Genomic DNA, 14,026 nt, shown 5'->3' with positions numbered 1-14,026 from the left:
TTGGTCTCGAACTCCTGACCTCGTGATCCACCCACCTTGGCCTCCCAAAGTGCTGGGATTATAGGCGTGAGCCACCATGTCCCGCCTTGATCATTTACTTCTAAGCACTAACACAAAGGTGTTATTTTTCCTCCAAGGAAAAATTTATTATGTAATAAAGATAAAAAGAATATGTAGTTAAAAGGTAATACATTTACAAGGTTTGAAAGTAAGGCCAGGTGCAGTGGCTCAAGCCTGTAATCCCAGCACTTTGGGAAGCTGTGGCAGCCAAATCATGGGGTTAGGAGTTTGAGACCAGCCTGGCCAACATGGTGAAACCCCGTCTCTACTAAAAACACACAAAAAATTAGCCAGGCATGGTGGCAGACACCTATAATTCCAGCTACTCGGGAGGCTGAGGCAGGAGAATCGCTTGAACCTGGGAAGGTGGAGGTTGCAGTGAGCCGAGATAGTGCCACTGCACTGCAGCCTGGGCAACGAGCGAGACTCCGTCTCAAAAAAAAAAACAAAAAAACAAAACAAAAAAACACTAGGCTGGGCATGGGCTCATGCTTGTAACTTTGGTAGGCTGAGGCAGGCGGATCACTTGAGTCCTGGACTTTGAGATCAGCCCGGGCAACATGGTGAAACCCCATCTCTACAAAAAATACAAAAATTAGCCAGATGTGGTGGCAGGTGCCTGTTGTCCCAGCTACCTAGAAGGCTGAGGTGGGAGGATCATCTGAGCCTGAGACAGTTGAGGCTGCAATGAGTCATGATCATGCTACTGTACTCCTGCCTGGGGGACAGAGCAAGCCCCTGTCTCAGAAACAAAAAGTAGAAGTAAAATTCAGATACATACAAGGCCAGGCGCAGATTAATGCTCATGCCTGTAATCCCAGCACTTTGAGAGACCAGGGCGGGTGGATCACTTGAAGTCAGGAGTTTGAGACCAGCCTGGCCAACATGGTGAAACCCTGTCTCTACTAAAAATACAAAAAAATTGGCCGGGTGCGGTGTCTCATGCCTGTAATCCCAGCACTTTGGGAGGCAGAGGCGGGCAGATCACTAGGTCAGGAGATCAAGACCATCCTGGCTAACACAGTGAAACCCCGTCTCTACTAAAAATACAAAAAATTAGCTGGGTGTGGTGGTGGGCACTTGTAGTCCCAGCTACTCAGGAGGCTGAGGCAGGAGAATGGCGTGAACCTGGGAGGCAGAGTTTGCAGTGAGCCAAGATCACGCCACTATACTCCAGCCTGGGCAACAGAGCGAGACTCTCTCTCAAAAAAAAAAAAAACCCAAACCCAAAAATTAGCTGGGCATGGTGGTGCATGCCTGTAATCCCAGCTACTCAGGAGGCTGAGGCAGGAGAATCACTAGAACCCAGGAAGCGGAGGTTGCAGTGAGCTGAGATTGCACCACTGCACTCCAGCCTGGGTAACAGAGCAAGAGACTCCATCTCAAAAAAATAAAAAAAATACATGGAGAAGTCATACTAGTTTCCATCCAACCTTTCCTTAGCATCTACTTTAGGCAACTATTTGAATCAGTTTCTTGCATTTCTAGTGGTTTTTTTTTTTTTTTTCAAATAGAACTATATTTTCTCTCCTTTCTTACGTATAAAGTAGCGTCATACAAATTATAGTATGAATTGGTTTCTGTAGGTAATAACTGTCTGATTATAGAACTAAAATATTTTTGAGTTGGAAGGAGCCTTATATTTTAATCCATTTGCTATGGTTTGAATGGTTGTCCCCTCTGGAACTCGTTTAAATTTAATCCTCAATGTGGCAGTATTGAGAGGTGGGGCCTTTAAGAGTTGACTGGGTCATGAGGGCTCTGCCATGGATTAATCTATGGATGAATGGGTTATCAGGGGAGTGGGAATGGTAGCTTTATAAGAAGAGGAAGAGAGACCTGAATTTAGCAATCCCAGCCTCCTTGCCATGTGCTGCCCTGTGCTGCCTTGGGACTCTGCAGAGTCTTCTCCAGCAAGAAAGCCCTCACCATATGGTGGCCCCTTGACCTTGGACTTCTCAGCCTCCATAACTGTAAGAAATAAATTCCTTTTCTTTATAAAGTACTCAGTTTCATGTATTCTGTTATAAGGAACAGAAAATGGACTAAGATACCATTTATTCAAAAAACTTTTATTGCGCTCCTCTGTGCCAGGTGGATGATAAGTAAGCACCAGATGGCTGGGGATGAATGACTTCCTAGTCTCAAGAAGCTCATGGTCTGGTGAGAAATTCCTTCAGCAGAAGCACTACTTATCACTGTGCAGCCTCAGCTGAAATTGAAAATGGGGGTGTTCACTACTTTCAGAGATTGTTCTATTTACTACGCAGTTTCTGTTTTTGTTTTCCTCGTGATGAGCTGAAATGCTCCTCTTTGTAACTTGTATTTTTTCTGGTTTAGACTTTTATATCATGATGAAATGATGAGATCATTTATTATGTTTCCTTTGATTTTGATAATTCACAAGCTAGACATAGATCACCAATATAAGAATTTTCTTTCATTCTCTAGTTAATCAAGTGATACACTCACACCCATTTGACTAATAATGTTTTTTAGGGTTTGAGTGATGAACTTGTCCTTGTGGATGTTGATGAAGGCAAACTGAAGGGTGAAACAATGGATCTTCAACATGGCAGCCCTTTTATGAAAATGCCAAATATTGTCTCCAGCAAAGGTTAATGTCATAGTTAAATAGTATAAATATTCTAATATACATGAACAAATATCTAAGAAAATCATCTTTATTTCCTTTAACCTCCCCAGTTTTTATAGATAAGGCTGGTTGCTCCCTACTCTGTACTCTCATAACGTGTTCAGATTCCTTAGGTTGTACTTTGCAAGGTTTCCCACAATACCAGACTGAGTTCCTTGTGAGCAGCAGTAACAGCAGTTATCATGACAGCTACAATGAACTGACTGCCTACTGTGTGTGAGACATTGACCCAAGCACTTTATATAATTTAATCCTGAGCACAACTCTGTTTTAGAGATGATGTACCTCTGAACTAAGGTTAATTAAAAGTGATAGGACCAGGCACGGTGGCTCACACCTGTAATCCCAGAACTTTGGGAGGCCAAGGCAGGTGGATCACCTGAGGTTGGGAGTTTGAGACCAGCCTGAGTAACATAGAGAAACCCCGTCTCTATTAAAAATATAAAAATTAGCCGGGCGTGGTGGTGCATGCCTGTAACCCCAGCTACTCAGGAGGCTGAGGCGGGAGAATTGCTTGAACCCGGGAGGCGGAGGTTGTGGTGAGCCAAGATCACGCCATTGCACTCCAGCCTGGGCAACAAGAGTGAAACTCTGTCTTAAAAAAAAAAAAAAAGTGATGTAGTAGGGATTTGAACTCAGTTCTGTTTGATTCCAAAGCCTAAGCTCTTCACTACTGTACTTTATTCATGTGGCACCTGGGAGATAATTATTTGAACAAACGAATGAACCAACAATTCCCTATTCAAAGGTCTGTTCACACCACATCTATCTCTAAACGTTCTTGCCAGAGTAATCCATTATTTTGACCTCTTCATCTAAATAATACAAAAGGTATTTTAGGAGGTGAGTTTTTTTTTTTTTTTGAGACAGTGTCTTGCTATGTTGGCCCAGGCTGGACTTGGACTTCTGGGCTCAAGGGATCCTCTTGGTCTCAGCCTCCAAGTAACTGGGACTACAGGAGTGCACTACTGTACCCAACTTAGGTGGTTTTTGTTTTTGGAAACGGAGTCTTGCTCTGTCACCCAGGTTGGAGTGTCATGGTGTGATCTTGGCTCACTGCGACCTCTGCCTCCATGTTCAAGTGATTCTCCTGCCTCAGTCTCCCTTGTAGCTGGGACTACAGGCACCCGCCACTGCGCCTGGCTAATTTTTGTATTTTTAGTAGGGATGGGGTTTTGCTATGTTGATCAGTCTGGCCTTGAACTCCTAACCTCAAGTGATTGACCCACCTCGGCCTCCCAAAGTGCTGGGATTACAGGGGTGAGCCACTGCGCATGACTTACATTTTTTATTATTATTATTAAAAAAAATTGTACAAGGGAAACATAGTGCTAATTTCCTGAAATTAAAAAGTAGTCTGGGCATACAAGAAGATTGAAGGGAACCCACTCTTTGGTAAACACAGTGTGGTGATTGAAGTGAACAGGAAGTATACTTAAATGCCAGATGTTTTCTTTCATAATCGATTGTTTCTTCTAATCTTTCCTCAGATTACCTGGTCACTGCAAACTCCAATCTAGTGATTATTACAGCAGGTGCACGCCAGAAAAAAGGAGAAACACGCCTCGATTTAGTCCAGCGAAATGTGTCCATCTTTAAACTAATGATTCCCAATATTACCCAATACAGTCCTCACTGCAAACTGCTTATTGTTACTAATCCAGGTCAGCTTTGTTGTTTTAAATTTTCAACTTTTAGATTCGGGGGTACACTGTGTAGGTTCATTACATGGGTATACTGTGTGATGCTGACATTTGGGGTAGGATTGATCCTGCCACCCAGGTAGTGAGCGAAGTACGTAATAGTTTTTCAGCCCTTACTGCTCTCACTCCCTCCCTCTCTAGTAGTCTCCAGTGTCATTTGTTCCCATCTTTATGTCCGTGTGCACCCATATGTTTAGCTCCCACTTATAGTGAGAACATGTAGTATTTGGTTTTCTGTTCCTGCATTAATTAGCTTAGAATAATGGCCTCCAGCTGCAACCATGTTGCTGCAAAGGACATGATTTTGTTTTTTTATGGCTGCATAGGTCAACTTTATTTTCACTGTTCAGTGAAGGAGTTTTTGGGGGTGGGTTTAGTAACTTTGAGGAGAAAAAGAATTTAATGAGTATTAAATCGTAAACCACCAATATAATTCCAGAATCTCTTTGTTTTGTTAGTGTAATATGTACTTTGCACAGTTGTAATCAGTGTATATACTATAATGACTTTAAAAAATACTAGTGTGAGGCCAGATGCAGTGGCTCACGCCTGTAATCCCAGCACTTTGGGAGCCCAAGGTAGGTGAAGCGCTTGAATCCAGGAGTTTGAGAACAGCCTGGGCAACATGACAGAACTCCATCTCTACAAAAAAATACAAAAATTATCAGGGCATGGTGGAGCATGCCTGTAGTCCCAGCTACTCGGGAGGCTGAGGCGGGAGGATTGCTTCAGCCAGGGAGGTCAAGGCTGCAGTGAGCCATGATTGCGCCACTGCACTCCAGCCTGGGTGACAGAGTGAGACCCTGTCAAAAAAAAAAAAAAAAAAAAGTAGTGTGTATGGGAAGATAATATGCTTAATCATATGAGTTCAAGGTTTATATTCTAAAGCCTGAGGTTTGTCTTCCAAATTACTGTTTGAGAAGTGAAAGTAGGGCTATAGTTTACTGCCTGACTCCCCAAAATTGTACTAGACTCCTCACTGGTGCATTTACAAGGTGGACAAACTGAAAATAGACTTTGGAGATAAAATGTGCAGGACTGCTGATAGATTATGTGTAGTCAGAGAAAGGGAGGAATAAAAAATAACTTCGAGATTTTTTCCTTTGAGTAACTGAAGGGATGGTAGTTCCGTTTAACTGGGTTGGTAACTTTACCAGTCGGGTGGGAGTCAGTGAGGGAAGGAGGCAGGGATATTACATATAGAGGAGAAAAATCAAGATACCGGAAATGATACTCAAGAGGAAATGCCAAACAGCTACAGATTATGAGTCTGGAGCTTAGTAGTTTAGAAATATTCAAATTACTGTATTCTAAAATTATTTGGAATAGTTTTTCTCTGTGCAGACCAACACTGAGTGAGTGCATGATTATTCATTTTAATTTCAATGCTGAAGAACTATTTAACTTTTGTTTCACAGTTTTATAAAATAGTCACATGGCTCCAACATCAATTCTAGAGAACAGGAATTATTCAAAGTGGTCCAGCTTCTGTCCCTGTGCCCTTTGCCCTATAGCCTCCATCCCTTTATAGGTAACCATTTACATTTTTTATGGTTTACAGCTTTTTGTTACTAGATACGTTTTTCTCCATCTTCTTTCATTTTTAATATATCATGAAGCTCACTCCATAGTAGTATTTATAAATATGTTAATTACTGTAGCTTTGTGGTAAGTTTTGAAATCAGGATGTGTTAAGTCTTCTGACTATTCTTTAAGATTATTTTGGGCCAGGCATGGTGGCTCACACCTGTAATCCCAGCACTTTGGGAGCTGAGCCAGGTGGATCACCTGAGGTCGGGAGTTCAAGACCAGTGTGGCCAACATGGCGAAATCCCGTCTTTACTAAAAATACAAAAATTAGCTGGGCATGGTGGTGCACACCTGTAATCCTAGCTACTTGGGAGGCTGAGGCAAGAGAATCGCTTGAACCCAGGAGGCAGAGGCTGCAGTGAGCTGAGATCACGCCACTGCACTCCAGCCTGGGCAACAGGGCAAGACTGTCTCAAAAAAAAAAAAAAAAAAAAAAAAATATATATATATATATATATATATTATTTTTTGCTTGTCTGGATCCTTAGCATTTCCATACGAATTTATGAATCAGCTTGTCAATTTCTGAAGTAAAACCAGCAAGGATTTTGATAGGGATTACTGCTGATTCATTTTGGTTCTTCTGTATTTAATAAGTTGTTTTTCTCTTGCTGTTTCCAGTATTTTCTCTTTGGCTTTTAACAGTTTGACTACGATGTGTCAAAGTGTGAGTGTCTTTCAGTTTATACCACTTGGAATTCATTGAGCAGCTTGGATGTATAGGTTTTTTTCTTTTTTTCTTTTTTTAAGATGGAGTCTTGCTCTGTGGCCCAGAATGGAGTGCAGTGGCATGATCTTGGCTCAATGCAACCTCCGTCTCCTGGGTTCAAGTGATTCTCGTGCCTCAGCCTCCTGAGTAGCTCGGATTCTGGGCACCCACCACCACTCCTGGCTAACTTTTTGTATTTTTAGTAGAGATGGGGTTTCTCCATGTTGGCCAGGCTGGTCTCGAACTCCTGACCCGAACTGATCTGCCCACCTCAGCCTCCCAAAGTGCTGGGATTACAGGCATGAGCCACTGTACCCAGCTTGGATGTATAATGTTTTTCTGTTTGGGAAGTTTCAGCTGTTACTTCTTTGAATAATTTTCTGCTCCTCTCCCCTCCTTCTGGTCCTACCATACATGCATATATATGTTGGTGTGTTTAACGGTGTCCCACAAGTTTAAGGCTCTGTTTTTTCTTTTTTAAAATAGTTCACAGATTATCAAAAGTTCTTTTTGTATGGCATTGAGATTTATTTATATATTTAACTGCATGCATATCTTTAGCTTTCACAGAAATTTTGCTTCATACAGGCTATTGGTATAAGCATTTCCTCTTTTCAAGAGTTTGATTCTTTAAAAAAAATACCAAATCCAAAATTCAGAAATGGTAGTCCGGCGCTACAAGGAAGCACACTGAAAATAACAAGCTGATGATACATTATCACACTGTATAATAGTATTTTATATTTTCTTACACACTTTCCAGTAAGTTTTTTCACATCCTGAAATCTCACGGTGTCATTTTTGAAAGGAGAGCTGTGGAGAGATTCTGATATGACTCAGAGTTGTGAAGGCACCTGGTGGAGCTCCTTCATTAATTTCTCTAACCATTCAGGGCACTGAAGTCTGTGGGGACAGTAAGTTCACATTTACTGTTTGTGTTAAATGAATCCCCAACGTACTTTGTTTTAATTTGCACTAAAACGCCTCCACCCTCAAAGTACCGCATCATTAAGGTTATATGATAACAAATTAGGAAACACAAACTAAGCATCACTTGCTTGGCAACGTTAACTGCCCCACCACACTCCCACCGCAGATTTTAGAAGTGTACATTAGCAAAAGATGCTTCTCTATGCCTTATGGCAGAAGTCTATTAAAGAATATTTAATTTATTGACTAATATTTCTAATAAGCTATTCAGAGGATACTTTTTCTATGTTTTATATACTGGCTGTCTGCCATTAAAAGCAGTAAAAATAAGGAAAAGTAATCATAAAAAATGTCAATCTCAAATGATTTAACAGCTTAGTTCTGTATTTGCTTGACAGTGTATGCAGTTATAGTACACACTATCAAATATATCTTCCATATCTATTTAGATTCTGATACTAGAACCATGTGAAGAAAGTCTTCTCCATTACTTTAGTGAGTCTGTTAAAATGGTTCACTAAGAACTATCTTCAAAATTTCAGGTGCTTCAAAAGTTAAGAGAAACAATTAACTTCATTACTCTTATACAAAAAAAAAAAAACAACTGACAACTTTAAATTAGTATTAAACTACCAAAAATTGATACCACTCAGGAAAGACTCCCCCCCACCCCCGCCGAATGATAATATTTATTTATTTTTTTTTGAGACAGAGTCTCTCTGTCGCCCAGGCTGGAGTGCAGTGGTGCAATCTCGGCTCACTGCATTCTCTGCCTCCCAGCTTCAAGCAATTCTCATGCCTCAGCTTCCCAAGTAGCTGGGATTACAGGCACGTGCCACCATGCCCAGCTAATTTTTGTATTTTTAGTACAGATGGGGTTTTACCATGTTAGGCTGGTCTTGAACTCCGGCATCAAGTGAGCCGCCTGCCTTGGCCTCCCAAAGTGCTGGGATTACAGGCGTGAGCCACCGTGTGGCACTGAATGATAATATTTAGCTAAAATTTTAGTGAAAGGCAATTCTGAGAGCAATCTGGATAGAGAGGGGTTTCTCAGGTGTAGGTACTAATTCCCATGCAGGACTGCCTTCAGTTGCAGCTCCCATGTCTCCATAGTCCTCAAGGCCTGGTTTTAGTGGTTCTGTAGTAGACGAAAGGCTTCACACATGTGTAGTATGTATAGGTAGCATCACTACAAAATGGAGTGCAAGTTCAAATCAGAGTTTTAAGGTCAGGAAAAGTAAGTATCATTGAAATGAATTACCAGAGACACTTTTAGAAGTTCTTAAGTTCCTTTAGAAATCTCCCTTTCAAGGATGTGCCAATTTTTATTGTGGCAAATCATGGGTAAAAACTAAATGTATTAATAGTTACGATGGTTGTGGTGCTATTTTTTAAACATTACTAACTTTATAGCAATACTCACGTTTACCTATTTACCTAGCACACTTTTTTTTTTTTTTTGAGATGGAGTCTTGGTCTGTTGCCCAGGCTGGAGTGCAGTGGCGTGATCTCGGCTCACTGCCACCTCTACCTCCTGGGTTCAAGCAATTCTCCTGCCTCAGCCTCCCAAGTAGCTGGAATTACAGGCGTGCACTACCACGCCCGGCTAATTTTTGTATTTTTAGTAGAGACAGGGTTTCACCACGATGGCCAGTCTAGTCTCAAACTCCTAACCCCAAGAGATCTGCTCGCCTCAGCCTCCCAAAGTGCTGGGATTACAGGCGTGAGCCACAGCACCTGGCCACATTTCAACAGTGTTTTATTTTCAGTAACTGACCTACTGTAGTCTATTTTCAGACTTTTATGTTTTAGTTTATATATGATATTTTATGCTGATATGAATGTGAAATTTTAAAAATTAAAACAAGCAATTAGTAAGGGTTCCTTATTTATGTTAAATATTAATTTATCTTACCTAAGTGCATGATAATTTTGTCCACGTAGTGGTAGAAATGTAAAACTGTAAATTTTAGAAGTTTTTTTTTTTTTTTTTTTGAGAGAGGGTTTTGCTCTGTCGCTCAGGCTGGAGTGCAGTGGCGCAAACGTGGCTCACTGCAACCTACGCCTCCTGGGTTCAAGTGATTCTTATGCCTCAGCTTCCCAAGTAGTCCCAAGTAGCTGGGATTGCAGGCGCGCACCATCATGCCCAGCTAATTCTCGTATTTTCAGTAGAGCCAGAGTTTCGCCATGTTGCCCAGGCTGGTCTTGAACTCCTGGCCTCAAGTGATCTACCCATCTTGACCTCCCGAAGTGCTGGGATTACAGAGGTGAACCACCACGCCTGCATACAGATCTTATTTCAGTTATAAAAACACACTGTTGACATTATTTTAAAATAGCATTTTAGTTTATTACTGTGGAAATGTGGAGCACAAGACATGACAAATACTAGGTATTAATTTCAAAACTGTTCAGAATGAGGCTGGGCGTGGTGGTTCACACCTGTAATCCCAGCACTTTGGGAGGCTGAGGCGGGAGGATTGCTTGAGCTCAGGAGTTCAAGACCAGCCTGAGCAAAATGGTGAAACCCTGTCTCTATAAAAAAAAAATTTTTTTTCAAAAAGAACAAAAATCTACCCAGAATGGCTTATGAAGGTTTGTAATTGTTGATTTAAGAGTATTTAGGATTTTTTTTTTTACAAATTAAAAAGTTCTAGTAACTACATGAACTAAATGACCAAATAGAAGTGGAAAATGGAAAATTTAGAGGGCAGTATGGTAAGGGAGGGGATGTAAAATAATACAGGAAGAGAACCTAAACAATTGAAGATCAAAGATTTAGGAAAAGTTTAACCTTTTCTTTAAATCTATAGTCATTTACCTAGAAAATGCGGTTGGGTACCCGGGGACACAGCTGAGTTACTTGCTCAGTTTTCAGTTTACCAGTTAAAACAGGTCACATTCTCTGTTCCAGACCCAGGGCCTGGCAGAGGTCCCCCAATCCCCCTTGCATTTCAGTGGCAGTTGACGAACCTCTTAAGGCCCAGCATGACTAACTGAGGTTTTTCACTTGATAGCTTTATGTATGAGGAAACTTAAAGACATTTCTACACATACTTCTCTCCATCTCAGGTATTAGAATGAATGCTTACCATTTAAAATAGTGGTATGATCAGACTGTTTCAGTATCACTTTTTACCATCAATGGGTATTAAACAGGGAACAGAAGCTCTAACTTTTACATTAATGGGAATACTACATGTTTAGAAAACACTGTTTCAGAGGACAAAAGACGTCATCTTCACATCTTTTTAAAGTGTCTAATTTCTACTATTTAAGTGAGTACTTAAATCTGCCATAAAAAATATGGATTTACAAAAAAGACAAATTAGAAATTATGTCCTTCACAGAGATCCACTATAGGATTGTCTTCATATATTTAGGATAGAATTTGATGCATTTATTAAAGTATGAGTTATTACATAAAGCTAAGTTAAAAGTTCAACCAAATGGAAAAGGTACCAACAAATGCCTAAAATACTATTCTAATCATCTAAAACAAGAACAAATAGATTTTTCAAATAAGAGTTGAATCAATATTTATTTTAGACACTTCATTTAGTTGAAAGCTGCTACTTTATTACTTAAAGACTGAGCTTATAAGAAAATAAAAGAGGTTTAATTCAAATAATATGAAAGTGAATTCTTTACCTTACCTGTTTTTCCCCCAAATAATTTTGACTTCATTAATGGAAATTTTTGTGAATGGCTCTAAAAAACACCTATTTTGAAACTGCAGAAATAGGACAATCACTTTGTAGAATGATTTGTGAAATATTGTCCTACTACACTTAAAAAATAAACAACACATTTCCTCACGAGTATTTTCTTATTTTTGATATTGCAAATTCTATACATAGAACACCTCTTCATTGCCCTGCTGAAGCCCTCAGAATGTAGAGATGGTTCAAAAGTAATTTATACCGTTTTTACCCAGGCTTTGTAAACATGTATCAAAGAGATAACGAGGTATTCAGTTTTAGTAGACAAAATAATTGCTCCTATAGTAGTTCCTCAAAGTCCCAGGGAAGTAGGCATTAGCAGAAGTTTTCTATTAGATAATTCTACCATCTCCAAATAAGGACTTTGGTCTGTTTATAAAAACTAATTGACAGATGAAAGAAGGTAGGTAGGTAGACAGACAGACAGACACAGGCTTTTGCCTTGTTACCTATGCTGAAGTGCAGTGGCACAACCATAGCTCATTGTAACCTTGAACCCCTGGGCTCAAGTGATCCTGTCTCAGCCTCCCAAGTATCTGGGACTAAAGGTGCATGCCACCACACTTGACTACTTTTTAAATTTTTTGTAGAGATGAGGTCTTGTTATGTTGCCCAGGCTGGTCTCAAACTCCAAGTCTCAAGTGATCATCCCACCTCAGCCTCCCTGTAAGATTGGGATTACAGGTGTGAGCCACTGTGTCTGGCCTTGGTTTATTCTTGGTAGTTTTTTTCTCCCTTGTCCTATTGCATAACCTAGAAGACTCTCCAGTATAATGTTAAATAGAAACAGTGATAGTGGGTATCCTTGTCTTGTTTCTGACTTTAATGAAAAGGCTTCTAAGTTTTCTTCATAATGTATGTTTGCTTTGGATTTTGATAGATATCTTTTTGAGATAAAAAGCAGTTTCCTTCTGTTCCTAGATTTAGTTTTATTTTTTTAATCCCTGAATGAGTTTTCCTAGTTAAAATGATCATATATATCTTTAAATCTCATCTGGTATAATATGTTGACAGATTTTTTGATATTGAACCACCTTTGCATTTCTGGGGTGAAGCTTCTTCTTCAAGTATTTTTTCTTTTTCATTTTTTTTTTTTTGAGACAGAGTCTTGCTCTGTCACCCAGGCTGGAGCGCAATGGTGCAATCTCGGCTCACTGCAAACTTCACCTCCCAGGTTCAAGCAATTCTTTGCCTCAGCCTCCTGAGTAGCTGGGATTACAGGTATCCACCACCATGCCTGGCTAATTTTTGTATTTTTAGTAGAGACGGGGTTTCACCGTGTTGGCCAGGCTGGTCTTAAACTCCTGACCTCGTGATCCACCCGCCTCGGCCTCCCAAAGTGCTGGGATTACAGGCATGAGCCACCACGCCCGGCGATGACGTATGTTTCTTTGCTTTTTTTTTTTGAGACAGAGTCTCGCTGTTGCCAGGCTGGAGTGCAGTGGCGCGATCCCGGCTCGCTGCAACCTCTGCCTCCTGGGTTCAAGCAATTCTTCTGCCTCAGTCTCCCAAATAGCTGGGACTACAGGCATGTACCACCATGCCTGGCTAATTTTTGTGTTTTTAATAGAGACAGGGTTTCAGCATGTTGGCCAGGATGGTCTCAATCTCTTGACCTCAGGCGATCCACCGGCTTCGGCCTCCCAAAGTAATGGGATTACAGGCGTGAGCCACCGCACCTGGCCTCTGATGCTGTTTTAAAAAAAATATGTTTTTTAGGCTGGGCATGGTCACTCATCTGTAACCCCAGCACTTTGAGAGGCTGGGGCAGGAGGATTGCTTGAGGCCCAGAGTTAGACCAGACTGGGCAGCATAGCAAGACCCTGTCTCTATTAAAAAAATAATTTTTTCCTACTATTCGATGCTCTTTGCTTCCTTTTATTTTACTGTTAAAATAAATGCTTGTCATTGATTTTTTAAAAATCTTTGTTTTAAAAATGCATTAAAGAATATAAATTAGGCCGGGTGCGGTGGCTCATGCCTGTAGTCCCAACACTTTGGGAGGCCAAGGTAGGTGGATCACCTGAGGTCAGGAGTTTGAGACTAGCCTGTTTCACATAGTGAAACCGCACCTCTACTAAAGATTACAGGTGTGAGCCACTGCGCCCATCCCTCTGTTCCCCTCTTAACTATGCTTTTTGTTGAAAATGGGTTATTCTCTAAGCAAAATTATTTGAAAGACTTGATAAGAGAGTATTTGTTTATTCATATTTCTCAGAATTTTCTGTGGAGTGAACATTGTGTTTCTGCATACCAAGCTATGCAAAGTATCACCAACCAGGCGTGGTGGCGGGTGCCTGTAATCCCAGCTACTTGGGAGGCTGAGGGAGAAGAATCACTTGAACCCGGGAGGCGGAGGTTGCAGTGAGCAGAGATCGTGCCACTCCACTCCAGCCTGGGCAACAAGAGTGAAACCTCATCTCAAAAAATATATATATATAAATTTACCACCATATACAATTTTATTTATTAACTTTGTTTCATGGTACTTTGTATTTTAGTTTTAAATATATTGTAATTCCTAGTCTTACTTCCTCTTTAACTCAGTGAGTCAATTAAGAGTGTATTTTGGGGGCCAGGGGCAGTGGCTAATGCCTGTAATCCCAGCACTTGGGAGGCCAAGGTGGGTGGATCATGAGGTCGAGGGATCGAGACC

The 14,026-nt window shown here is 40.7% G+C and overlaps 1 protein-coding gene across 3 annotated transcripts in view; it reads left to right on the top strand.

Annotated features, from left to right (window-relative positions):
• Positions 1–14,026, top strand: part of LDHAL6A (lactate dehydrogenase A like 6A) — a 28,491-nt gene that overhangs the window by 7,745 nt on the left and 6,720 nt on the right. For all 3 annotated transcript variants that reach the window (XM_058446448.1, XM_058446447.1, XM_058446449.1), the window contains exons 3-4: positions 2,560–2,677; positions 4,207–4,380. In XM_058446448.1, the coding sequence (XP_058302431.1) occupies positions 2,560–2,677; positions 4,207–4,380 (292 nt within the window). The remainder of the gene's footprint in view (positions 1–2,559; positions 2,678–4,206; positions 4,381–14,026) is intronic.

The sequence above is a fragment of the Hylobates moloch genome, unplaced genomic scaffold (assembly GCF_009828535.3).
Source record: "Hylobates moloch isolate HMO894 unplaced genomic scaffold, HMol_V3 SCAFFOLD_11, whole genome shotgun sequence".
NCBI lineage: Eukaryota > Metazoa > Chordata > Mammalia > Primates > Hylobatidae > Hylobates > Hylobates moloch.
This window is presented reverse-complemented; position numbering and strand designations above follow the sequence as displayed.